This window comes from Salvelinus fontinalis, chromosome 1, assembly GCF_029448725.1.
Source record: "Salvelinus fontinalis isolate EN_2023a chromosome 1, ASM2944872v1, whole genome shotgun sequence".
Taxonomy (NCBI): domain Eukaryota; kingdom Metazoa; phylum Chordata; class Actinopteri; order Salmoniformes; family Salmonidae; genus Salvelinus; species Salvelinus fontinalis.
The window spans coordinates 76912122-76939596 of record NC_074665.1 but is presented as its reverse complement, the minus strand read 5'-3'; the positions used below and the strand labels follow the sequence as shown (position 1 = coordinate 76939596).

General features: G+C 42.2%; 1 protein-coding gene across 2 annotated transcripts; it reads right to left on the bottom strand.

Moving 5' to 3' along the window:
- Positions 1–9054: 9054 nt before the first annotated feature.
- Positions 9055–21609, bottom strand: LOC129827638 (uncharacterized protein C16orf52 homolog B-like). 2 transcript variants are annotated; one of them, XM_055889084.1, is made up of 3 exons: positions 20547–21609; positions 11616–11828; positions 9055–10646 (listed from the first exon to the last, which is right to left on the bottom strand). In XM_055889084.1, exons 1-3 carry the CDS (start codon positions 20659–20661, stop codon positions 10462–10464), a joined length of 513 nt encoding a protein of 170 aa, XP_055745059.1. In that variant the 5' UTR covers positions 20662–21609; the 3' UTR covers positions 9055–10461. The 2 variants fall into 2 exon arrangements, with proteins under 2 accessions (XP_055745059.1, XP_055745559.1); XM_055889584.1 differs by having other exon boundaries at positions 20556–21465.
- Between the last annotated feature and the right edge of the window lie 5866 nt (positions 21610–27475).

Here is a 27475-nt window from a genome sequence, read left to right as displayed (position 1 = left end):
CAAACGTATTGCAAATTGAGAAATCATAAGAATTAAAATAAGAAACTAAACTATGAAACAAAGATAATTGACATAAAGAATGATAGTAATCAGAGGGCTGATATAAATACTATGCATGCCAGTCTCTCTTGGCTAAGAGTTGAGGAGAGACTGACTGCATAACTTATTATTTTTATAAGAAACATTGATGTGTTGTTAATCCCAAATTGTTTGCATAGTCAATTCACACACAGCTCTGACACACACACAAATCCAGAACAAATTCAAGAAAACGCACAGTATTATATAGAGCCCTAATTGCATGGAACTTCCTTCCATCTCATATTGCTAAAATAAACAGCAAACCTGTTTCAAAAAACAGATAAAGCAACACCTCATGGCACAATGCCTGTCCCCTATTGGACCTAGATAGTTTGTGTGTATGCATTGATATGTAGGCTACGTGTGCCTTTAAAAATGTTGTATGTAGTTCTGTCCTTGAGCTGTTCTTGCCTATTGATGTTCTGTATTATGTTTGATGTTTTGTGTGGACCCCAGGAAGAGTAACTGCTGCTTTTGCAACAGCTAATGGGGATCCTAATAAAATACAAATACCAAAATACCAATAGTAAAAAGCTTTGGAGCACTTTAAATGTAAAATGGTAAAATGACAAAACTCAGCTCCATCATTCATTGAATCAAATGGCTCATTCATCACAAAACCCACTGATATTGACAATTACTTGAATTATGTTTTCATTGGCAAGATTAGCAAACTTAGGCATGACATGCCAGCAACAAATGCTGACTCTACACATCCAAGTTTAACTGATCAAATTATGAATGACAAGCATTTTGTGGAAGAGGTGAAAAAATAATTGTTGTCTATCAACAATGACAGGCCACCGGGGTCTGACAACTTGGATGGAAAATTACTGAGGATAATAGTGGACAATATTGCCATTCCTATTTGCCATGTCTTCATTCTAAGCCTAATAGAAAGTGTGTGTGTGCCCTCAGGCCTGGAGGGAAGCAAAAGTAATGCCGATACCCAAGAATATTAAAGCCCCCTTTACTGACTCAAATAGCTGACAAATCAGTCTGTTACCAACCCTTAGTAAACCTTTGGGGAAAAAATGGTGTTTGACCAGATAAAATCCTAACAGACTTTCCGTAGGCTTATAGGGAAGTACTATCAACAAGCACTTCACTTACACAAATGACTGATGATTGGCTTAGAGAAATGTTTGATAAAAACTTTGTGGGAGCAGTTTTGTTAGACTTCAGTGCTGCTTTTGACAATATCGATCATAGTCCTGCTGATGGAAAAACAAATGTGTTATGGCTTTAAACCCCCTGCTATATTGTGGATAAAGAGTTACCTGTCTAACAGAACACAGAGGGTGATCTTTAATGGAAGCCTCTCCAACATAATCCAGGTAGAATCAGGAACTTATTGTAACAGTAGGGGTGTTAACCCTGGTGTCCTGGCTAAATTCCCAATCTGGCCTTCATACCATCATGGCCACCTAATCATCCCCAGTTTACAATTGGCTCATTCATCTTCTCTCCCCTGTAACTATTCCCCAGGTTGTTGCTGTAAATGAGAATGTGTTCTCAGTCAACTTACTCCCAGCTGGTGTTGCTGACAAGCTTCAAAGTGAGCATCAACTACTCCCAGCTGGTGTTGCTGACAAGCTTCAAAGTGAGCATCAACTACTCCTAGCTGGTGTTGCTGACAAGCTTCAAAGTGAGCATCAACTACTCCTAGCTGGTGTTGCTGACAAGCTTCAAAGTGAGCATCAACTACTCCTAGCTGGTGTTGCTGACAAGCTTCAAAGTGAGCATCAACTACTCCCAGCTGGTGTTGCTGACAAGCTTCAAAGTGAGCATCAACTACTCCCAGCTGGTGTTGCTGACAAGCTTCAAAGTGAGCATCAACTACTCCCAGCTGGTGTTGCTGACAAGCTTCAAAGTGAGCATCAACTACTCCCAGCTGGTGTTGCTGACAAGCTTCAAAGTGAGCATCAACTACTCCCAGCTGGTGTTGCTGACAAGCTTCAAAGTGAGCATCAACTACTCCCAGCTGGTGTTGCTGACAAGCTTCAAAGTGAGCATCAACTACTCCCAGCTGGTGTTGCTGACAAGCTTCAAAGTGAGCCCCAGCTACATCAATTACTCCCAGCTGGTGTGTGTGTTTATTTATGGTGTGTGTGTTTCCTCAGGTGTCCTGACCCTCTCCGGTGTCAGCCTGTACACCAGCTACTCCCAGCAGGCGCTGGCAGAGACCGAGAGTCTGGTGGGGGCTGAGCGTCTGGCCCAGGTGGTCAGCACCCCATTCGAGCTGGTCCCTGGGCCTGGCCTGGCTCTCCTTCTGCCTGGAGGTCCTCACTGGCCTGCTGCTGGCTGCCCACCCCGCCACCCTCCAGAGCGACTCACAGGCCACGGCTGGCCCTCTATGTCCTAACCCAAGAGCCAGGCCCTACAGAAGTGTCACAAGAACTGTACCTTCAATTTTCTAATTATTTTTATGTGCTCATCTCTGGCACCACAAATTAATTTCCCTCTGGAGAAATAAAGTTCTTTATTACATATTTTTTCATCCTAAATGCAGTATGTGGTTTATAGTCTGTGGGTAAAACAGCTGTCATTTAATGCCATCTTGTGGTCTGATAAGTCACTACATTTCAATTGACAAAGGCCCTCAAATACGAAATTGCTTATTGTGGTCCTATAATGTAGGATGAGAAATGAAACACCAGAATTACAGGCCTCAACCATGTCAGTCTGAATGGCTGTTAGCTGTCACGGGGTTGCATTTTAGAATGTTGGCAAGTGAAGGGCTATATGAATAGATGTCCTCAAAGCAAAAGCCATAGTAGAACTGCCCAGAGCAGACTGAAGGTGCATCTCAATAGTCTGAAGAGGCTCCATGTCCCTTCATCTGCACATTGAAAGTAGTTGAGAGCAACAAAGTGGACATGTCAGTGGACATTAGTGTTCACCTGATGATTGAAGGGGCAAGAACTAAAGACCCTTTATTTTACTTTGTAACCGTCAGTTGTTACTGTGGAAACCACAACATCCACCCGCATAAGAGAAAATAAAAAGACAAGGGCCTGAATTCAATCCAATCAGCAGTACACTACCGTTCAAAAGTTTGGGGTCACTTAGAAATGTCCTTGTTTTGAAAGAAAAGCAAAACATTTTGTCCAGTAAAATAACATCAAATTGATCAGAAATACAGTGTAGACATTGCTAATGTTTTAAATGACTATTGTAGCTGGAAATTGCACATTTTTTATGGAATATCTACATAGGCGAACAGAGGCCCGTTATCAGCAACCATCACTCCTGTGTTCCAATGGCACGTTGTGTTAGCTAATCCAAGTGGATCATTTTAAAAGGCTAATTGATCATTAGAAAACTATTTTGCAAATTTGTTAGCACAGATGAAAACTGTTGTGCTGATTTAAGAAGCAATAAAACTGGCCTTTAGACTAGTTGAGTATCTGGAGCATCAGCATTTGTGGGTTTGATTACAATCTCAAAATGGCCAGAAACAAATAACTTTCTTCTGAAACTTATCAGTCTATTCTTGTTGTCCACATTTCCACGTTAAGTATTTCTTTACTTATCTATTGTTTACCTAATACCTATTTTTTTTACTTAAAAATTACACTGTTGGTAATTGCCAAGAAACTGAAGATCTCATACAACGCTGTGTACTACTCCCTTCACAGAACAGCGCAAACTTTCTAACCAGAATTGAAAGAGGAATGGGAGGCCCCGGTGCACAACTGAGCAAGAGGACAAGTACATTATCTAGTTTGAGAAACAGACGCCTCACAAGTCCTCAACTGGCAGCTTCATTAAATAGTACCCGCAAAACACCAGTCTCAACATCAACAGTAAAGAAGCGACTCAGGGATGTTGGCCTTCTAGGCAGTTGCAAAGAAAAAGCCATATCCCAGACTGGCCAATAAAAATAAAAGATTAAGATGGGCAAAAGAACACAGACACTGGACAGAGGAAGATTGGAAAAAAGTGTTATGGACAGACTAATCTAAGTTTGAGGAGTTCGGATCACAAAGAAGAACATTTGTGAGACGCAGAAAAAATGAAATTATGCTGGAGGAGTGCTTGACACCATCTGTCAAGCATGGTGGAGGAAATGTGATGGTCTGGGGGTACTTTGGTGGTGGAGAATTGGGATATTTGTACAGGGTAAAAGGGATATTGAAGAAGGAAGGCTATCACTCCATTTTGCAACGCCATGCAATTAAGTGCCCTGTGGACGGCACTTAATTGGAGCCAATTTCCTCCTACAACAGGCCAATGAACAAAAGCACAGCTCCAAACTATGCAATAACTATTTAGGGAAGAAGCAGTCAACTGGTATTCTCTCTATAATGAGTGGCCAGCACAGTCACCGGATCTCAACCCTATTGAGCTGTTGTGGGAGCAGCTTGACCGTATGGTACGTAAGAAGTACCCATCAAGCCAATCCAATTTGTGGGAGGTGCTTCGGGAAGCATGGGGTGAAATCTCTTCAGATTACCTCAACAAATTGACAACTAGAATGCCAAAGGTCTGCAAGCCTGTAATTGCTGCAAATTGAGAATTATTTGACGAAGGCAAGGGACACAATTATTATTTAAATTAAAAATCATTATTTATAACCTTGTCAACGTCTTGAACATATTTCCTTTTCATTTTGCAACTAATTTCATGTATGTTTTCATGGAAAACAAGGGCATTTCTAAGTGACCCCAAACTTTTGAGCGGTAGTGTATATCTGCATTATAGCACACTTGACATTTAAAAGGTAATTTCTCATTGAGCAGACATGCCACGTTTACCATGAATGTGGTCTCCGCGGACGTTGAAATAAAATTGCTTTTAAAAAGGTGCATAGCTGACAAACAGCAATCTGATTGAAACTTGGGCAAGGACACAGCAGCCCACAAGCTTTAAGTGTTCCACAGGGCTGACAATAGCAGTGGTTGTTCCACAGGGCTGACAATAGCAGTGGTTGTTCCACAGGTCTGGCAATAGCAATGGTTGTTCCACAGGGATGACAATAGCAGTGGTTGTTCCACAGGACTGACAATAGCAGTGGTTGTTCCACAGGGCTGACAATAGCAGTGGTTGTTCCACAGGGCTGACAATAGCAGTGGTTGTTCCACAGGGCTGACAATAGCAGTGGTTGTTCCACAGGGCTGACAATAGCAGTGGTTGTTCCACAGGGCTGACAATAGCAGTGGTTGTTCCACAGGGCTGACAATAGCAGTGGTTGTGGTGTGTGGGGGAGGGAGGGAGGGAAGGTCAGAGCAGCAAGGCTTTATAATGACTGCTGCTTGACCTTTATCAACAATGGGCCAGTGGGAGAGAGAGGTGTCCTTGTCAGCAGCCCAACTGTGTCCCTGCCTGCCAGTAGCTGGCTGTGAGCTGGGATTTGCTGCTCAACATGCTGTGTGGTCCCAAAATTAAAAAAACACACAACAATGGCATTTTCTTTCTGGTATCCATGGTAACATGTTATTGTGCTTGTTCTGTGAAGTTGTCCAGGGTCTTTTGCCACCTTTTTGGTAAATAATATCCAAAACAACAAAGCATAGCCTACTTTTTACTTTGTAATAAACGCAACATGTTGGCAATAATTTGTGCATTTCTCCTTTGCCAAGTTAATCCATCTACCTGACAGGTGTGGCATATCAATAAACTGATTAAACAGCATGATCATTTCACAGGTGCAGGTTGTGCTGGGAACAATAAAAGACCACTCTATAAGTGTGCAGTTTTGTAACACAACACAATGCCATAGATGTCTCATGTTTTGAGGGAGCATGACACCTGATGAAACTGTGGGTTTGCACAACCAAAGAATAACTGTCAGAAACCTTCTCAGGGAAGCTGCAGTTCGGGAATCATGACCAATGTTCCCTCTAAACTGCAGGAGTACGCCTCCTCCAGGACTGCGGTGCAGAAGAAATGCCATAAAAGAGATTGAACTTCACTGAGTTCACCCCTTTAGTTTGCACTATATAGATCAACGTTTCTTCTGTGATCGATTCAACATTATATCAATCCCTTTTCAATGCAACAAACCAAAACACATCTAACTTTGCAAGATTGAGTCTGGGATTTTGTTGTAGGCAGAGCCAGAGCACAACGGAGTAGAATTCTACTGGCAGGGGTAGTTTACAAGTGGTCTTTCAATCACCCGCGAATACACCTTTCAGATCATTGCCGAGTGTGTGCACATTTGTTGATATTCTTTGCTAGTTAGCGAGTTATTACCCCATTTTTAGATAAGTATAGGTCAGCAATGGGGAGTTACTGCTTCCTACAAGAGCACAAAAAGTGTAGGCTACATTTCAAGCTGGCTTTAAAAAGCTTATGTCTTAATTAAAAGTGGCAGTATTGTATTTCGAGGCAAGCTTGAATGTGCAAATCAGCCAATAGGCAGAGGGGTAGGCAAGTCAGTTAAGAACAAATTCTTATTTACAATGACGGCCTAGGAACAGTGGGTTAACTGCCTTATTCAGGGGCAGAACGGCTGATTTTTACCTTGTCAGCTCAGGGATTCGATCTAGCAACCTTTCGGTTACTGGCGATGGCAATTTCAATGCACAGAGATACAGTGGTTCCTCCTTTAAAAGTTGTGTCATACTGCGGCACACCTTGCGTGCTGCCGCAGCATTCTGTGGTAAGTAATTTCATCGTCATAGTCATTTTTTTCTGTTACTGCAAGTTATTGCTAGTTTGACCACCAGAGGGCATCTTTGAGAAGCATTTGATAGAATTCCGTATAGGCATTACCATAGAATTCCGTATAGGCATTACCATAAAATTTAAAAACTTTTTTGTAACAACACAGTATATGGGATTGATTTGACGAAATTTGGCTTAATTAATTTGATTAATATTATGGTGTTTCTATTCAGAGAAAAACAAAAAACTAAACCCTCAGGGTTTCCATTAGGATGGAATGGAAAATATGTCGCTGTACAACGTGACGGTCGGGAGTAGGCTACAGGATTGGAGGATTCTAAATGGTTTGCCCTCATTAGACAACTTTGTTCCAATATTTCTATAAATCAGTGATATTTATTCCCATAGTAATTCATTATGGATCCATAACTAAATCAACATCTGCATTTTGAAAGAGTGTTTTTTATCATTATTTTATTAATGAAATGTGTTTATTTGTTTATTAGGCTACTGTGTAGTCTACAATACATACTGTAGTAGACATGGGAAAGTGCCTAATTCCTTACATAAGGGAGAGCAGGCCATGTCTGTACTACAGAATGCAGGGCACATGGGAGGCCGGTGTTATTTCATAGTTCATGTCTTCACTATTATTCTACAATGTAGAAAATAGTAAAAAATAAAGACAAATCCTGGAATAAGTAGGTGTGTCCAAACTTTTGACTGGTACTTGCTTAATTCATTTGATTAATATTATGGTGTTTCTATTCCAAGAAAACCAAACAACCCTCTGGGTTTCCATTAGGATGGAAATACAGCGATGGTCAGCAGTACAGTACTGGGCTATTTAGCTGCAGTTGCCGCCAGTTGTTTTTTAAAAATTGAACCTTTATTTAACTTGGCAAGTCAGGTAAGAACAAATTCTTATTTACAATGAAGGCCTACCCTGGCCAAACCCGGATGGCGCTGGGCCAATTGTGCACAGCCCTATGGCACTCCCAATTACGGTCGAATGTGATACAGCCTGAATTCAAACCAGGGACTGCAGTAAAGATTCTTGCACTGAGATGCAGTGCCTTAGACCGCTGCGCCACTCAGGAGCCATGACCAATATATAAATATAGCTTCTTTTTTTTTTTATAACATTAACCGTGTGTAGGTAGATATGTGTGTAGGTAGATGTGGAAAGATAGATACAAATGATTTGTTGCAAGTTGGGGGGTTCACACTTAGCTTGGCTAATTCTTTAGTAAAGGTTTAATAGTCTATTGTTCAGCTAACAGCCCATCCTGCTATGCTTGTGAAAAACAAATAATAATACTTTTTCCCCTTTCCACATATTAAAGATTCCAATTGATAAAGTGTTTTTAGCCACAATCGGCCCCAACCTCAATTAATACATTTAGGTACAGTCGATAGCGTGCTGGACTTCGGGCTAGAATGTTGAGGGTTCGAAACCTGCTCCCTGCTTGTTGCCTCATGTTTCAGCGTGGTAACGCACGGCTCCATGTCGCAAGGATCTGTACACAATTCCTGGAAGCTGAAACTGTCCCAGTTCTTCCATGGCCTGCATACGCACCAGACATGTCACCTATTGAGCATGTTTGGGATGCTCTGGATCGACATGTACGACAGCGCGTTCCAGTTCCTGCCAATATCCAGCAACTTTGTGCAGCCATTGAAGAAGAGTGGGACAACATTTCACAGGCCACAATCAATAGCCTGATCAACTCTATGCAAAGGAGATGTGTGGCGCTGCATGACGCAAATGGTGGTCACACCAAATACGGACTGGTTTTCTCATCCACGACCCTACTTTTTTAAAATAAGGTATCTGTGACCAACAGATGCATATCTGTATCCCCAGTCATGTGAAATCCATAGATTAGGGCCTAATTTATTTATTTTATTTATTTCAATTGACAGATTTCCTTATATGAACTGTAACTCAGTAAAATCTTTGATATTGTTGCATGTTGCGTTTATATATTTTTTCTCTGTAAGCCTATTTCACATTTTTTTCACATTTACTTAGCAGACGCTCTTATCCAGAGCGACTTACAGTAGAGCGCATACATTTTACATACTGAGACAAGGATATCCCTACCGGCCAAACCCTCCCTAACCCAGACAACACGATGCCAATTGTGCATCACCCCACGGACCTCCCGGTTGCGGCCGGCTGCGACAGAGCCTGGGCGCGAACCCAGCCCAGCCTGGGCGCGAACCCAGAGACTCTGGTGTCTCAGCTAGCACTGCGATGCAGTGCCCTAGACCACTGCGCCACCCGGGAGGGTAGCCTAAATTGCTTATATGATACAGAATGTTCTCCCCAGTCTAGAGTAATAGATTAGATCATTTGTCATGTTGTGTAACTTTTAATGAGATGGTTTTCCAGAGTAGTTCATGTATATCACAGTGCCTCCTCAAACAACAGCCATTCTGTCTATGTAGCCTACATGAGCAAGTCAGCCAGTCATGAGATCAAATTGACAGACGTAAAAGCGAAGATAACAGACATGTAGGAATTCCATGATACAGTGCATTGACCATAAAAAATTACTATAAATGCTCCATCTTGAGAAAAAAATGCATTCATGAAGACAAATAATTTTACTTTTTCATGAAATACTTTACAATTGTATTGAATTACTTCTAATTGCTTTCCATCATCATGTGATCCAACAGACTTCCTGCTTTTCATAGTTTCATCATGAATCTAGAGGCCAGCTCCACTCATAGGACCCAAGACAACAGCTCTGAGTTCTAACTCAACTTCCAACAATATATGCATAATCTACAAAATGATGGCTTCATCATTCTTATTGCCGGCTCCAGCCTTTCTACCACTGTGCTTCTTATGGGGCGGAGTGACTTGACTTCCTGTTGTCATGGCCATGGGTGACAGTCTTCCCTGGCCTGATGATCCATGTCTGTTTCAGGCTCTAGCCACTACCCCGTCTGGGTCGATCCATGAAGAGAGTGCCTTTTATGACCTGGTGACATTGTGTGCACATTTTGATAAAACACTCAATTTAACAATTGGATCACAAATCTACACTCTAACAAACATTAAAAAATCCAACAGTAGTGTGTTTTATATTAAAAATACATTTGTCATTTTCTCTGATAATGCCAATTTTGGCATGTCCCACGTCATGTTTGTCCGACTTGAATATTTTATATATTTTCACCATCATGGTAATATCATTTGTTGCCTTGACAACATCATTTCTGGAAATTATTATTTATCTCATGTGATTAGTGATTCATTTACATTTGTCCCTCATGTCAACCAGTTACGTGAACTGAACTCTCGTTTTAATATGGTTAAACTATTCCTTAAATAAAAAATAAAATAGCAAAAGGAGGAGATGGGGAAAACATGTTTGTTATGAAGTTAAACATGTGCTCTTTGACAGAATGTTCAAATTTGGTGAAACAAGAAAGTTACACTACCCGAAAAGGCACTCTATTTGTGGAAGGACACTTCTGTGTTCACTGATCTGTGAGGGGGCTGGATAGGTGTCCATTCCTCCAAAATCTATGAACACAGACAGACTAGTGCCTACTACCTGTCCTATTGACCCAGGGCTAGGTGCCGTAAAGTCCTGTCATCCAAAGGTACGTCAGAGAGAGTGTTTCTCACAGTTCCTCTTCGTCCCTTCCAGCTGGCCATTTTCAAATGTCAGGCCGAGCAAATGCTTCTACAAAGGCATTTCTCGAAGCGCAAGAATGTTTACAAAAAACAAAGTGGCCGATATGTCACCCAGGCAAGCAGACCTTCCCTGCAAACAGTAGTCCCACTATAGTGAAAAATATAGATAGGACAAAGAGTACATATGAGGACCCCACCACTGTGTTGTTGGGTAGTTTATAAGGCTGTCCCCCGACCTCATCGATGTAAAATCCTATAGGAAATATAAGAGCTGCCATACAGAGCAGGATCACTATGGAGGAGAGAGGAAACAAAGTTTAGAAACAGTCTTCTTAAAAACACTATTCACAGTACAACATATTTAGGGAGCAATATCTCTTACAACATTTAAAGAGTAGGCAGCAACATGATCTCAGGCTAAATTCTATATTTGCGTTTTCATTGTTGTGGAAACCTGACAGAGCTGAAAAAAAATCTATTTACATTGTCATATTACATTGTCATTCCTTGGTTATTATTATACCTCAAGAGGTAATTCTAGCCTGATAATGATTAGGATAAGATGACCTCTGGAAGTATAATAATAACAAAGGAATGTTATTCCGTCATATCCCTTGGACCACTAAAAATCCCTCCTGGTTTTAGCTCCGCTCATAGCAACCCCATTTACTGTAGGTGTTCAAGGAGCCACTCAGCACAGTTCCATTTGAACATTTAGGCCATTTAGCAGACGCTCTTATCCAGAGTGACTTACAGGAGCAATTAGGGTTAAGTGCCTTGCTCAATGGCACATCAACAGATTTTTCACCTATTCGGCTTGGAGATTCTAAACGAGCGACGTTTCTGTTACTGGCCAACACTCTTAACCGCTATGCTACCTGCCGCCCACACAGTTACCACACAAAAGCTTTTACTAAAATGAAACCAAAGTGACATTCATCTCGGCTTACTCAAATCAATTTGCTAACATCCATTAGTGACATAACAAGAATCTCAAGGTGCTTCAAAGCTGTAACTAATGGCTTTCTCTCAAATCCTAGCCTATTCCCTAGTCTACTGTACTACTTTAACCTGAATAGGGGATTAACAGGATTCTGTCTGGCCCCACTCATGACTTAAATGGTGACAGTGTTGGCCATGTTTCTGTATTTATCGTATTGCAGTCTTGGTCTCTTGGCCAGGCCGTCACTGTAAACGAGAACTGGTTCCCCATTGACCTATCTGGTTAAATAACCGTTACATAAGTCAAAATGAAACGTACTCCCAGTGAAGGCGATCCAGCGGGCGTAACGGGTGGCCTCGCGGTGCCAGTGTGATGCCACCAACAGGCCGCAGGTCACCGTGAGGGAGATGATGCCCAGGATAATGAAGAAGAGGGTGGTGACCCACTCAGGGGGCAGCCGAGGGGGGATACAGGTCCATTCACGACCGTGGATGGTCTGGCACTGCCGCACCAGGCCTACCGTCAGGGAACCTAGAGAGACAGGAGAGCGGGAGAGAGATCAGTCAGGGTTAGATCCCACACAGCAGCAGTCCCACTGTCAGAGCATCTACAGAACACAGGAGGTTGGTGGCACCTTCATTGGGGATGGTTGGAGCGGAATAGGTAGAATAGTATCAAATACATTAAACACATGGTTTCCATGTATTTGATTCCATTCCATTCGCTCCGTTCCTGCCATCATTATGAGCCGTCCTCCCCTCAGCTGCCTGCACTGCTACAAACAGAGTGCTTGATCACATACACCCACGGAGGAAGAACATCTTTCATCACACACAGAGCATACTCTCGCTGTTCAGGTCAACTGTGCTCTCACACACCACAACAACGTGTCACTTTTCAGCAGAATCTTTTCATTTTCTGTACACCTTGTTTTATTAGAAGAAACATAACCCAGAGCAGTAGATTGCATCAGTTCTAAAATATCCCTCAACTTGTGACGGTATCACCATTAGAAAAGCTAAGATCTGTATGAGGCATCACTGCATTACATCACATCTGGACTAATGACCTCCCTGGTGACACTGGATTCCAGTGCCCTGTGACCACACAAAGTAGAGCTCAAGGAAGGTTGGTATGGTAACAAGGCTGAAGAGTGGGACTCTTAGGCCCTGGACCAATGGCAGGGGTCCCTGAGGAATCAATCAATGACGTAAGACTTGGATGGCTCAGGACCAGAGCCCCTGACACCAGAGAGAGGAAGAGAGCTGGAGGGAAGAGGGGGAGAGAGAGAGAGGGATGGAAGGATAACGAAAGCAGAGGTGGAACCCAGAGCCTCTGAAACCACACAGAGAGATGAGATAAAGGGGAGAGAGGAAAAAAGAGAGAGGGAGGAGATAAGAATTCACATCAGAAAGTCACTCACTGTCAAAGAGCCTCTCCTCTCCTGCCCCAAAGCCTGGTGGGTCCAATTACGTCAGCAAGCTAGGCCTGCTGAACACATAACTCTTCCAACAACAATAAGAGCATATATGAACCCCACCCTCCCTAACCCAACACAGAACGTGCCAACTCAGCAACACTCAACCCCCTCGTCCATCCAGCTACAAAGGACAATTCATCGGTATAGATTTGAATGAGAGAAATGTGAAATTAAATCCTCCGACCCCTTTCTTCCCCTTCTCTCTCACGAGACGAGGAGTTATCCCTGAGCCAGCACTTTGTGTCTTCCAGAGGCTGGAGACAGAGAGGAGAGATGAACAGTGGGCAAGGCTTGTGAGATATACTGTATACCGGGTATTTCAAAATACCGATGTTATGATTTTCAATACTGTTTTAATTTTTGGAGGTTGGGGGCACCACCTACTTGCAGGGGCTGCGTGCTATTACACTGCTCATAACTATAAGTTAAGTATAACTATAAGAAATGTAAGATGAGTCAAATAAATGATATCCAGCTATGGGTTTGGTTTGCTAACTTCCTAACTAAGTGGCAACATGTCAAGATTAAGCTTCTTGGTTGCAGCAGAGACATTCAACCCCTTCCTGGATCCAGATCCCTGTTGCCTCAAGTGTTTTCTACGTCCGCAGCCCTTGTGTGCACATTCGGTAATACCGTATACCCCGGTATGGTACAGAAATGGTATGAACATCTGGATACCACCCAACCCTAGACAAGACACAACCATATTTAATCTATTGGATTAGAGAGATGGATGGAGATTTACAAATACCCCATTATGGTTCTGAGACAAGAACATACATCACTGAGGTGGGAGGGAGGGAAGGAGTATGGACGAATATGACGAGCCCTGCTCCCTCAAAAGTTGAAGGACATATAGTACACTGCCCGTGGTCATGTAAAAATCTTCCCAGTGTGAAATAGTTCCCAATTGTTCTGATTGTTGTAAAATTTCTCCCGGCGTGAAAATGTTCCCAGTTCAATAAATGCACAAGCCTCTCTTTGTGTGGATGGCTGAGCTCATCTCTTTATGTGGATGGCTGATCTCATCTCTTTATGCGGATGGCTGATCTCATCTCTTTATGTGGATGGCTGATCTCATCTCTTTATGCGGATGGCTGATCTCATCTCTTTATGTGGATGGCTGATCTCATCTCTTAATGTGGATGGCTGAGCTCATCTCTTTATGTGGATGGCTGAGCTCGTCTCTTTATGTGGATGGCTGGGCTCGTCTCTTGATGTGGATGGCTGATCTCATCAACTTTATGTGGATGGCTGATCTCATCTCTTTATGTGGATGGCTGATCTCATCTCTTTATGTGGATGGCTGAGCTTATCTCTTCATGTGGATGGCTGAGCTCATCTCTTTATGTGGATGGCTGAGTGGCTGGCTGGGCTCGTCTCTTTATGTGGATGGCTGATCTCATCAACTTTATGTGGATGGCTGATCTCATCTCTTTATGTGGATGGCTGATCTCATCTCTTTATGTGGATGGCTGATCTCATCTCTTTATGTGGATGGCTGAGCTTATCTCTTCATGTGGATGGCTGAGCTCATCTCTTTATGTGGATGGCTGAGTGGCTGGCTGAGCTCGTCTCTTTCTGTGGATGGCTGAGTGGCTGGCTGAGCTCGTCTCTTTATGTGGATGGCTGAGCTCGTCTCTTTATGTGGATGGCTGATCTCATCTCTTTATGTGGATGGCTGAGCTCATCTCTTTATATGGATGGCTGAGTGGATGCCTGAGCTCGTTTTTTTATGTGAATGGCTGAGCTCATCTCTTTATGTGGATGGCTGAGCTCATCTCTTTATGGGGATGGCTGAGCTCATCTTTTTATGTGGATGGCTGATCTCATCTCTTTATGTGGATGGCTGAGCTCATCTCTTTATGTGGATGGCTGAGCTCGTCTCCCCCTAACCTAACCTATGGAACCCCCGATCACGGCCGGTTGTGATCTTGCTCGGGATCACACCCGGGTCTGTAGGTATGCTTCTAGCACTGCCTTAGACCGCTGCGCCACTCAGGATCCCTTTGATTTGAAGACACGTGTAGACCTACTGTATGTGGATCTAATGCTGATCACAGCTGTTATTTCGTGGCTATTGACATGGCACCCTAATGTAATACTCATTACTAAACCAAACTGCTGTGTCCTGTTTCCTCATCCATTATAGTGATCAAATTTGCTTCCCAATTACCAGAATCACAAATGAATGGTAGAAAGTTATGCTACCAACCCTGATACAGATCATGTTATAGTACCAGACAGATCTGAGTAGAAAACTTCCCATCAACAGGGTTTACTTACTTCAGCTGATTATTTTGAGGATATACCCCTTCAACAGTTTAGATAGATATACAGTAGGATAGATGTGTCAACTATGAGGTAGCATACCTATGAATGGTTGTATGAGTCTGCAGCGAGAGAGCACACTGAAGTGTAACATACTGCATGCATACTATGTTGATTCCATGATCTCTGAGCCCCTCCATTTTCTACACAGGATATCCTGTTCCTTCCCTATACATTCTTTTATCTAAGTGAAGAGCACAACAGAAATAGGCGTAGGCCACCAGGATTTCACATCCCAACCACTTTATACCCTTAGTGAAAAGGTCCAGCCTCAGAAGCATAGTGTCACATATTCCACTGTCAAAGAATCAAAGATACTGATAAAATGTTAAAAAAGTGACATTGTATATCCTATCATCACACAATATTTCCCTCTCTTAAGCAAGCTTACACACCCATTCCATAGCTTGTCATTGGTGTAAATTGTATTTTTTATTCTATGGGACTCTTGGGGGACATTTCTAATTCGTGGGACTGTTCAGCAGCTGTTTTAAGTGTGTAACACATCAGACATCAAGCTTGTCATGTAGCCAGGGCATTGAGACAGAGGTGTGTGTGTGTGTGTGTGTGTGTGTGTGTGTGTGTGTGTGTGTGTGTGTGTGTGTGTGTGTGTGTGTGTGTGTGTGTGTGTGTGTGTGTGTGTGTGTGTGTGTGTGTGTGTGTGTGTGTGTGTGTGTGTGTGTGTGTGTGTGTGTGTGCTTGCGTGCGTGCGTGCGATTGTGGGCCAATGTCTGTAGTTAGTAAACACTTCCCCATGCAGCCCCAGTCAGTCCCCTGCTGCTTCTGACTCACTACAGAATACCTGCGTAACAAGCAGGAAATTAGCTAGTCTAAGACACACACACACCTCTATAAACTTGTATAAAGCTTCACATCCTGGATAACTACAGAGAGGTTTGCTGTAAACAAATAAACCATAATGATTCCTTTCCAGGCTAAACTTCAGGTGGTGAAAGAGACATTTGTGTTTATAACAATATCTGCCAATCTGATGGAGTCATTGTCAACATCTGTTTATCTGTGAGCAATAAGCATCATCTGGTGCTGCCAAAATACTGATACCATAGGAAAGAGCATAAGTTAGACCGGCAAGTTAATTTAATTGGCAGGAACAACTACACTTGTAGGAAAAAAATGTGCTATTCTAGAACCTAAAATGGTTCTTCAGTTGTCCCCATAGGGCAACCGTTTGAAGAACCCATTTTCGGTTCCAGTGTAACGGTATGTTCTACCTGAACACTCCTGGACTGTGCTGTAAGTGTAATTGAGGTATGTTCTACCTGAACACTCCTGGACTGTGCTGTGACAGTGTAATGGAGGTATGTTATATCTGAACACTCCTGGACTGTGCTGTAACAGTGTAATGGAGGTATGTTATATCTGAACACTCCTGGACTGTGCTGTAACAATGTAACGGAGGTATGTTATATCTGAACACTCCTGGACTGTGCTGTAACAGTGTAATGGAGGTATGTTATATCTGAACACTCCTGGACTGTGCTGTAACAGTGTAACGGAGGTATGTTATATCTGAACACTCCTGGACTGTGCTGTAACAGTGTAACGGAGGTATGTTATATCTGAACACTCCTGGACTGTGCTGTAACAGTGTAACGGAGGTATGTTATATCTGAACACTCCTGGACTGTGCTGTAACAGTGTAACGGAGGTATGTTATATCTGAACACTCCTGGACTGTGCTGTAACAGTGTAACGGAGGTATGTTATATCTGAACACTCCTGGACTGTGCTGTAACAGTGTAATGGAGGTATGTTATATCTGAACACTCCTGGACTGTGCTGTAACAGTGTAATTGAGGTATGTTCTACCTGAACACTCCTGGACTGTGCTGTAACAGTGTAATGGAGGCTATAAATTGTCATTAATATGTACATTTTCAGGTTCCCATTCATTCTCAAAGTGCTGAGCATATAATAAGAGTTATAACATGATTAGAACCATGTCACCTTAGATGTATTAAGTGATATTGTTGGCCAGGGGTTGGTGTGTGACGTTGGTGGCCAGGGGTTAGTCTGTGATGTTGTTGGCCAGGGGTTAGTCTGTGACGTTGTTGGCCAGGGGTTAGTGTGTGATGTTGTTGGCCAGGGGTTAGTCTGTGACGTTGTTGGCCAGGGGTTGGTGTGTGATGTTGTTGGCCAGGGGTTAGTCTGTGATGTTGTTGGCCAGGGGTTAGTCTGTGATGTTGTTGGCCAGGGGTTAGTGGGTGATGTTGGTGGCCAGGGGTTAGTGTGTGATTTTGGTGGCCTGGGGTTAGTGTGTGACGTTGGTGGCCTGGGGTTAGTGTGTGACGTTGTTGGCCAGGGGTTAGTCTGTGACGTTGTTGGCCAGGGGTTAGTCTGTGACGTTGTTGGCCAGGGGTTAGTCTGTGATGTTGTTGGCCTGGGGTTAGTCTGTGATGTTGTTGGCCAGGGGTTAGTCTGTGACGTTGTTGGCCAGGGGTTAGTCTGTGATGTTGTTGGCCAGGGGTTAGTCTGTGATGTTGTTGGCCAGGGGTTAGTGTGTGACGTTGTTGGCCAGGGGTTAGTCTGTGACGTTGTTGGCCAGGGGTTAGTCTGTGATGTTGTTAGCCAGGGGTTAGTGTGTGATGTTGTTGGCCGGGGGTTAGTGCGTGATGTTGCTGGCCAGGGGTTAGTGTGTGATGTTGTTGGCCAGGGGTTAGTGGGTGATGTTGGTGGCCAGGGGTTAGTGTGTGATGTTGGTGGCCAGGGGTTAGTGTGTGACGTTGGTGGCCAGGGGAATGTTGGTGGCCAGGGGTCAGTGTGTGACGTTGGTGGCCAGGGGTTAGTGTGTGACGTTGGTGGCCAGGGGTTAGTGTGTCACGTTGTTGGCCAGGGGTTAGTGTGTGATGTTGGTGGCCAGGGGTTAGTGTGTGACGTTGGTGGCCAGGGGTTAGTGTGTGACGTTGGTGACCAGGGGTTAGTGGGTGATGTTGGTGGCCAGGGGTTAGTGGGTGATGTTGGTGGCCAGGGGTTAGTGGGTGATGTTGGTGGCCAGGGGTTAGTGTGTGATTTTGGTGGCCTGGGGTTAGTGTGTGACGTTGGTGGCCTGGGGTTAGTGTGTGATGTTGGTGGCCAGGGGTTAGTGTGTGACGTTGGTGAACAGGGGTTAGTGGGTGATGTTGGTGACCAGGGGTTAGTGGGTGATGTTGGTGGCCAGGGGTTAGTGTGTGATGTTGGTGGCCAGGGGTTAGTGTGTGATGTTGGTGGCCAGGGGTTAGTGTGTGACGTTGGTGGCCAGGGGTTAGTGTGTGATGTTGGTGGCCAGGGGTTAGTGTGTGACGTTGGTGAACAGGGGTTAGTGGGTGATGTTGGTGGCCAGGGGTTAGTGGGTGATGTTGGTGACCAGGGGTTAGTGGGTGATGTTGGTGGCCAGGGGTTAGTGTGTGATGTTGGTGACCAGGGGTTAGTGGGTGATGTTGGTGGCCAGGGGTTAGTGTGTGATGTTGGTGGCCAGGGGTTAGTGTGTGATGTTGGTGGCCAGGGGTTAGTGTGTGACGTTGGTGGCCAGGGGTTAGTGTGTGATGTTGGTTGCCTGGGGTTAGTGTGTGATGTTGGTGGCCAGGGGTTAGTGTGTGATGTTGGTGGCCAGGGGTTAGTGTGTGATGTTGGTGGCCAGGGGTTAGGGAGAACTTGTGGGAGGAAAGTGGGATGTCATGTCTGGTTTGGTCTCTCTTATGTTTTCATTCTTTGTATAAAAAAAGAAAAGAATAATCACAAATGAGACCATTAAAATGTAAACATAGTACTCAAAAGTTTGCTTTTCCATCCTGGCTCCTACCTCACAACGACAAGGGGAAAATGTCACCTATCCCGGTTGTTTATGAAGTAGGCCACCGCATGGAACTACAATCTGCTGGCTACAGCTGTAGCTAAAAGGCATAGCTCATTAGGCATAGCTCATTCTAAGTGACCCATCGTTTAGTCGTAGCCTTTACTGTTGCACTTAATTTGACCATGTCCTCAGACTGGGTACTGTAGATTAAATACAAATGCCCCAATCTGTCTGTGTCAGATGCATATAACATACAGAGAGTGAGTGGAGAGCTGAACAAACCTCCAAGGGCATAGCCGGATATGTGGCCCTCACTTCCCCACTGAGTCTGACACACTATTTGTCAACGGTCACCCTGCTCTTACACCACTGCGCCACACGGGAGGTGAGTTGATAGCTAGTATAGGGTAGCTTATATGCCTTGAAGGGACATGGGGTATCAGGGAGGTGAGTTTGTAGCTGGTACAGGGTAGCTTATATGCCTTGAAGGGACATGGGGTATCAGGGAGGTGAGTTGGTAGCTGGTACAGGGTAGAATGTATGCCTTGAAGGGACATGGGGATCAGGGAGGTGAGTTTGTAGCTGGCACAGGGTAGCTTATATGCCTTGAAGGGACATGGGGATCAGGGAGGTGAGTTAGTAGCTGGTACAGGGTAGCTTATATGCCTTGAAGGGACATGGGGTATCAGGGAGGTGAGTTTGTAGCTGGTACAGGGTAGCTTATATGCCTTGAAGGGACATGGGGTATCAGGGAGGTGAGTTGGTAGCTGGTACAGGGTAGAATGTATGCCTTGAAGGGACATATCAGGGGATGTTGGGGTGAAACAGTAGAGGGCAGTTCATTTATCACCAGCTGTGGAGGATGATGATTGGTGGTTTGAGGACAAGCCCCAAGAGGCCAAGCCCCGAGAGGACGAGAGCGAGAGAGAATGCCAAAGTAGCTCACTGTATTTTTCAGGGATGGGGTGGATGTGGGGAGAGGGTGGATGTGGGGAGAGGGTGGATGTGGGGAGAAAGAGGGCAGGACTGCTTGTATAAAGTGTAACAGATAATGTAGAAGGTCTTTGATGATGCCACATTATAAGATTCTGAAGCTCAAGAGAAAGGTCACCAGAATGCCAAAGTGTTATATTTGGAAGAGGGTGGTGGTGTAGTGTGGCTGATGCAGTAGAGTAGAAAGAGAATGATTCAAAAACGTTGGGTTACGTGAACTGAAATCTTAGAAGAATAGTGTCAAAGGGGTTAATTAAACAATAAGGCCTGAGGGGGTGTGGTATATGGCCAATATACTATGGCTACGCATCGCAGAGTGCCTGGATACAGGCCTTAGCCATGGTATATTGACCATTTAACACAAACCCCCAAGGTGCCTTATTGCTATTATAAACTGGTTGCCAACATAATTAGAGCAGTAAAAATAAATGTTTTGTAATACCCATGGTATACAGTCTGATATACCACGGCTGTCAGTCAATCAGCATTCTGTGATGAACCACCCGGTATATAATGCACATTATTGATCATTTTAAACAAAGCCCCTTAGGGGCCACACAGGGTGACAGCCAGCTGTAGCAGCCTACAGCCAGATGATAGACACTAGACAGATAACGTGTGGAAATATAGAAATTAAGTTAAATGCCCTCACCTAACTTACCAGTTGCATCTCCTGTGTTGATCCAGTCCGGATTGGCAATACTGGCGATGGCAAAGATATCTGCCGCTAGAAAGAGGCATCCTGATATGACGGTGAGTTTATCCATTTCTCAGACGTGGATGCTCTCTTCTCTTCTCCTTTACATTGAGTCAATGAGGAAAGTATCCTTTATCTCGCCCTACAAAGGCAAATAGGTATGAAGAGACTCAGGCGTGGATTTCAACGTCCAATATCAATGTTTTTGTCTTGCCCGGTGGAAGCATTGTCGTAGTCCTCTTGGGGGAGAAGGGCAAAGCCTCTCATCTTTACGGCGCGTACGCAGCAGTCCTGGTGTAGGAGTTATGCAAAGCCGTTTCCGTTATGTGAAAAGTTGCCTTTGCAAACTGCCTTCCCATTGACTTATAAATATCGACCATGGCCCTGGCTATGAACGCCCGCTGTTTCACCCATTCGCCCAGTGTTGCAACCTCGTAGCTTATGGTGTCTGGGAAAAAATATATTTGAAAGAGTAATGGAAGGAAAATTCAAAAGTTTTGCGACCATTTCGCCGTTATTAGAACATTAAGTATATTATTGCAAGCGTGCACACTATACCGCTTATTTCCTGTGTTCCTTTCTCTTCTCCATCTGAGATTTCTTCGTTGCAAACAAATTCCATAAAATACATATCTTGAGCGCAATTGTCTAATTTCATATAATATGCCAATATTCCCTTCAATAGAAATACCGTTATTTGTCCTTCTTGAAATGCCCGTCAGATGAATGCATTCGAGGTTGGAATCAGTGGTTAAAAAAATCGTTGTTCTCTCAAGTATTTTTAGCAGACGTCAACTCTCGCGAGATTCTGTACAACTCTGTCAAACAGAGAACCAAGTTATTGGGCGCGTTTGAGTAGTAAGGCTGACTGTCGGCGAAAGTCGAGGAGAGAAGTGGGGGGAGGTGCATCTGCAACAGCAGAAAGTCGTACACGAAGGTGGTTTTCCAACAGCAAGGCTCAGATCGGCATGGCAGTGTTGCCATGGTTTTCTTTATAATTTCGAGAAAAAAACGTGTCTCCAACACCTACTCACAAACTGAAATGATATCTGTGCACAATATACAATCAATTAGTGAGACAGACCCTCATTCACTATAGGCTGCACATGATTTGTGGTAAAGTTGGTTCCTGTTTCAGTCACGTCTTTGGGCCAAACAAAAACACCCAAAATGATTGGTTGACAATAGAGCCTCCCACAATGCAGGTAATGGCTGCAGGGTGACATTTGTAAAGAGTAATTGCAGAAACCTACAGTCGAAAATGTTAATATAATGCAAATTGACAAAAGTGATCTGCTCGAACGCGCCCTAAATCTCTGCCCCATGTTTCTGCTATACTAACCAGGTTTCCAACATGTTTATGCGCGTGAAGTAGCCTACATGTCGGATAAAACATGTCATGACAGGCCTGATGGAAACAGAACATTTTTCGCTAAACTATCCAAATGACGACAAAACAAAATACGCTAGACAAGGTGGGATATTTTTGTGTTGGTAAAATTAATTATGCGAAAAATGTCGTGCACGGAAATATTGATATAATAACCATCAAATAGAAGTACATTTGGTCACGGGGTGACATTTTATGTAGTCATCCCACTACAACTCATCGGGAAAGCATGCTGTTTATTAGGATACAGATTAAATACATCATGATGGCTTCAGAGGGTGGTGAAAGTGCAAAGTGATGAGCTTGATGCACCTTTCCAATAAATATCGAGGGTCTTATTCTGGTGGCTGCCCTTTGGACAAATAAAAATTATCTCGCTCTTTTGTCTATAATAATCTCATAACGTAGGCTGGCCTGCCCGCACTGTATTTGCGAGCTCTTTGCTAGAACACACGTGCCAATACTAGAGTGGGCACATTCGCTATATAAAGCAATATTTTTTGGGTGGGAAAACCATCAGTAGAGTTGAAAATATGATGGAAACCAATTTAACTTGTATATTTTATTCGGTGCATGGGTATTTAACCACAAAAGTTATTTTATGTACACTATGTCATCGCACACACATTATTTTATCTACAACAAGTAAATTTGATAGAAACATCTCTGGTGGGAAAATGCGCATATTGTTTTTATGCGGATTTTTGAATATTCGCATGAAAACCTGTCGACAATTGGATTGAAACCTAGCTACTGACAACAAAGTACACGTCGACAATGTATGTTTATAAAACATGTGTCTCGGGGTTCGATTTTTAAGATAACATTTTTATTTAGATTTGTTTATTTCACAGCCATGAATTATTTACTAAAATAACGTTAAACTCTCATTTTCAGCTTTCAAAATGTTTTTAGATTTTTCCTAAGCCTTTTCCTACGGCTTTTCATGTCTGGATGTCACCGTTTTTCACTGTTTTTGTCCTGTCTCACACACGGACTTCTGACGTTCTTTTATGTATTACACCTACAAAAGTGTTGATAATTACAAAATATTTAATGCACCTGTTTAAAAAAAGAGTAAAATAAATGGAAACTATATACATATTAGATGTGCATAAACCATTTGATACTTTTTTTTAACCCCAAATACAGTCGTCTCTAAGTATTTTGTCATTACCACCATGACAAGCAAATTACATGATAATAACCTTTTTTCAAAAGTTTGTATACATGGTTACCATAGATTTGAAAAGTGGCAGTGGATGTCATGGAGGGGAATTCCAATTTTGATGCCAGGAAATGTGTCACGACTTCCGCCGAAGTTGGTCCCTCTCTCTTTTTATTAACAACAAATCAATACAGAAAGTACATAAGGGAACACAAGTATATATAGATTATATACAATGCACAATCGAGCTAGGGGGTACAATGTCACATTACAATTACACAAGGACCTTAACGGACATACATACACTTACAATTCTAACAGATTTTTTGTTAGTAGAGTATTTAACTGTCTTAAAATACAGTTCGATTTATTTTTGTAGGGTAAGAAAACGTGTTTTTTTGTTAGTAAATTTACATTTGTGTATATGAAATTTGGCCAAAAGAATAATGAAATTAATTACATAAAATTACATAAACTGTTAAATAAATAAAATTACATAAAAATGTTTCAGCTTATTTCTATCGTATGTAAAGAATCCAAGCAGTACATCTCTCCACAATAGTGTAAAATCTTCATAAATGTGTTCAATTATAAATCTACTGATGTCTTGCCACAGTTTTCTTACATGAATACAATGCCAAAAAAGATGCAACACTGTTTCTGGGTGGACATTACAAAAGGAGCAATTTGAGTGGATGTTTTCCTTAAACTTCTTCATATAGTGGTTAGCAGGATAATATTTATGAATAATTTTAAAGGAAACTTCCTTAATTTTGTTAACATGTGTGTGTATGTGTATGTGTGTGGCAACATCCAAACTTTTTTCCAACAGATATTATCAATAAATCCATTCCAATAAGGCATGACATAAGGTATAGAAACAACATCCTGCTGAAACAAGGTTCGTATCACTCTGTTGTTGAATGGACCCAAAAGAGAAACAAATCTTTCCTATTGATGAGTCAACAGGGTCAATAGAAGGTAGGCTCTGAGGGTCAGGTCTTGACACGTTCCTGAATAACAGAGCAACACCTGAGTGAATGGCGTCTAAAACAATTGCAAAATCTTTAGTTGTTACAGGAGACCTTGTAAAGTGATAAGAATTCCTTATAACTGAGTAAAAGACCCTCTGCATTTACCAGTTGGCTCACCAATAGGATATTATTTCGGAGCCAATATTCTAAACACAAAGAAGTATTTTTATACAATATATCCCGATTATTCCATATATAATATCTGTGTGGAGAAAAATTGTGTTTATAAATTAAGGACCATGACAAGAAAATCTGCCGATGAAAAGCAGAACGTTTCACTGGAATTTTGTCAATATTAAAAGTAGAGAAGACATGATGAGGAATAAAATTCCAGATAGAAGTGGGTCTTCTTAGGAATTGTTTTATCCAATTGATCTTAAAGGTATTATTTAAAGTAGTAAAGTCCAGAAAAATCAGTCCACCATTCTCATAAGTGTTCATTACAACAGTTTTCCTAATGTAATGGGTACGGTTTCTCCAAAGAAAGTTGAAAAGCATCTGGTCTATCTCCTTGCTTATTTTACTGTCAAGATATAAAGATAGAGCGCCATATGTTAGTCTAGAGATACCTTCGGCCTTGGTTATTAGGACTCTACCTTTTAAAGATAAGTCCCTCTGTAGCCATTGATTTAGCTTCTTCTGGCTATTTTTAATAAGAGAGTTAAAATTTAGTACGCCTCTAGACTTCTGATCCTTTGTAATGGTTATGCCTAAATATGTAAGTTCATCTTTTACTGGAATACCATAATATGAAGGTGTCACAGAATCTTTGACAGCTATGAGTTCATATTTGTTAATGTTAAGGTATAGACCAGACGCTTTGGAAAAGGATTGTATCACATTGATCGATATGGGAATTTGGTTAGCGTCTTTCAGAAAAAGTCTAGTATCATCAGCCAGATGGCTTATAATCATTTCTTTACCAGCTATGGAAATACCTTGTACAGGACTATTTTTGAAAGGATTTACAAGAAGTTGGGTGATTAATAAAAACAGGTACGGGGAGATAGGACAACCTTGCCTAATTCCTCTCTTTAACTCAGACCTGGGTGAGGTGCCATATTTCAAAGTCGGTCCCTCTCCTTGTTCGGGCGGTGTTCGGTGGTCGACGTCACCGACCTTCTAGCCATCATTGATCCATTTTCCATTGGTTTTGTCTTGTCTTCCTACACACCTGGTTCCAATCCCATCAATTACATGTTGTGTATTTAACCCTCTGTTTCCCCTCATGTCCTTGTTGGAGATTGTTTGTTGTATGTAGGTGTTTATTGTTAATTCTGGTGTGCGATGGGTTTTGCACCCTCTATTTGTTATTTTGTATACTTTGGTTTTCGGAGGTTTTGATGTTTATTAAACAGCTCCGTTTTTTCCAAGTTCATTCTCCTGCGCCTGTATTCCCTGCCACCAGCACGCACTACATTACAAAATTATAGAAAAATAAAGGTAAATATGACTTGAGAAATAATATTTTTATTGTACCTCATTACGAAATAGGCTTTAATTTCATCAAATTATGTTCGATTTTTGAAATTATGTTTTAATTATGTGTATTTAGGATACATTGTATGCTAGCTGTTCAACTGGAGTTTGCATGCTAGAATCCCTGCTATTTATGACCAAATATCATAATAATGTCATTCCCACCACATTATTACCACCAGATAATGAACTGTGATGGCAAGGACAGAATCTGGCGGTAAAGACAAAATGTATTAGTTCATTCATTTTTACTTACCTTAAGACCTGAAAAGACAAAGAAATTACATAAATGATCATGGTTAAGTTAAAATTGAACACTTATTTGCTAAATAAGCCCCTTACATGTTGTATTATTTCAGGATTATCTATTTATGTGACTTTATATGATTATTACTGACGTTAATTATTTATTTAACATTTTTTTAAATAAAATGCCCCCTAAATCAAACAGGGAGAGGACAAGGACCTACACTATATATATACCAAAGTATGTGGACACCCCTTGAATTAGTGAATTCGGAGATTTTAGCCACACCCGTTGCTGAAATGTGTCTTAAATCGAGCACACCGCCATGCAATCTCTATAGACAAACATTGGCAGTAGAATGGTCCATACTGAAAAGCTCAGTGACTTTCAACGTGGCACCATCATAGGATACCCCCTTTCCAACAAGTCAGTTCGTCAAATTTCTGCCCTGCTAAAGCTGCCCTTATCAACTGTAAGTACTGTTATTGTGAAGTGGAAATGTCTAGAAGCAACAACGGCTCATCCGCGAAATGGTAGACCACACAATCTCACAGAACATATCCACCAAATGCTAAAGCGCGTAGTTATGTTGTAACACTTACTACTGAGTTCCAAACTGCCTCTGAAAGCAACGTCAGCAGAATAACTGTTCGTCGGAGCTTCATGAAATGGGTTTCCATGGCCGAGCAGCCACACACAAGCATAAGATCACCATGCACAATACCAAGCGTCTGCTAGAGTGGTGTAAAGCTAGCCGCCATTGGACTCTGGTGCTGTGGAAACGTGTTCTCTAGAGTTATGAATCAAGCTTCACCATCTGGCAGTCTGATGGACGAATCTGGGTTTGGCGGATGCCAGGAGAATGCTACCTGCCCCAATGCAGTGACAACTGTAAATGTTGGTGGAGGAGGAATAATGATCTGGGGCTATTTTTCATGGTTTGGGCTAGGACCGTTAGTTCCAGTGAAGGGAAATGTTAACACTACAGCATACAATGACATTCTAGATGATTCTGTCCTTCCAACTTTGTGGCAACAGTTTTGGGGAAGGTCATTTCCTGTTTCAGCATGTCAATGCCCTCGTGCACAAAGCGAGGTCCGTACAGAAATGGTTTCTCGAGATCGGTGTGGAAGAACTTGACTGGCCTGGTCAGAGCCCTGACCTCAACTCCATCGAACACCTTTGGGATGAATTGGAACAAATGGTCTGTTCTATATCTTCAATAAAATGAAATATATACTACTGTGACATTAAAATGTTTAATGGTATTTTTCATCAGTTTTATATGAAATGTAATTACCATAACGCTAAGCCATTACCATCACGGTACATATTTTTGAGGCTAAGGTGTATTCAATTACAATTGATATTGATGATTTTTCCCATATGTGAACCTTAAATCCTTGTTCTTAAGATCATTTCTAAAGTAATGTTAAATATTAAGCTATTGATGTGGTAAATACATGTTTATGAGTATCATCAAGGCATATATGGACATTTAGACATAACAATGATGTGAATACATATAATTAAGAAAACTTCCAAATAGTAAAAAAAAAAGTGCAA

Excerpts from the sequence above, each read along its gene's own strand:
- LOC129827638 (XM_055889084.1), bottom strand. The coding sequence starts at position 20,661 with ATGGATAAACTCACCGTCATATCAGGATGCCTCTTTCTAGCGGCAGAT. Across the intron at positions 11,829-20,546 it reads AGATGCAACTGGTAAGTTAG|GTTCCCTGACGGTAGGCCTG; the intron begins GTGAGGGCATTT and ends CTGTCTCTCTAG. Across the intron at positions 10,647-11,615 it reads CTGGATCGCCTTCACTGGGA|TGATCCTGCTCTGTATGGCA; the intron begins GTACGTTTCATT and ends TCTCCTCCATAG.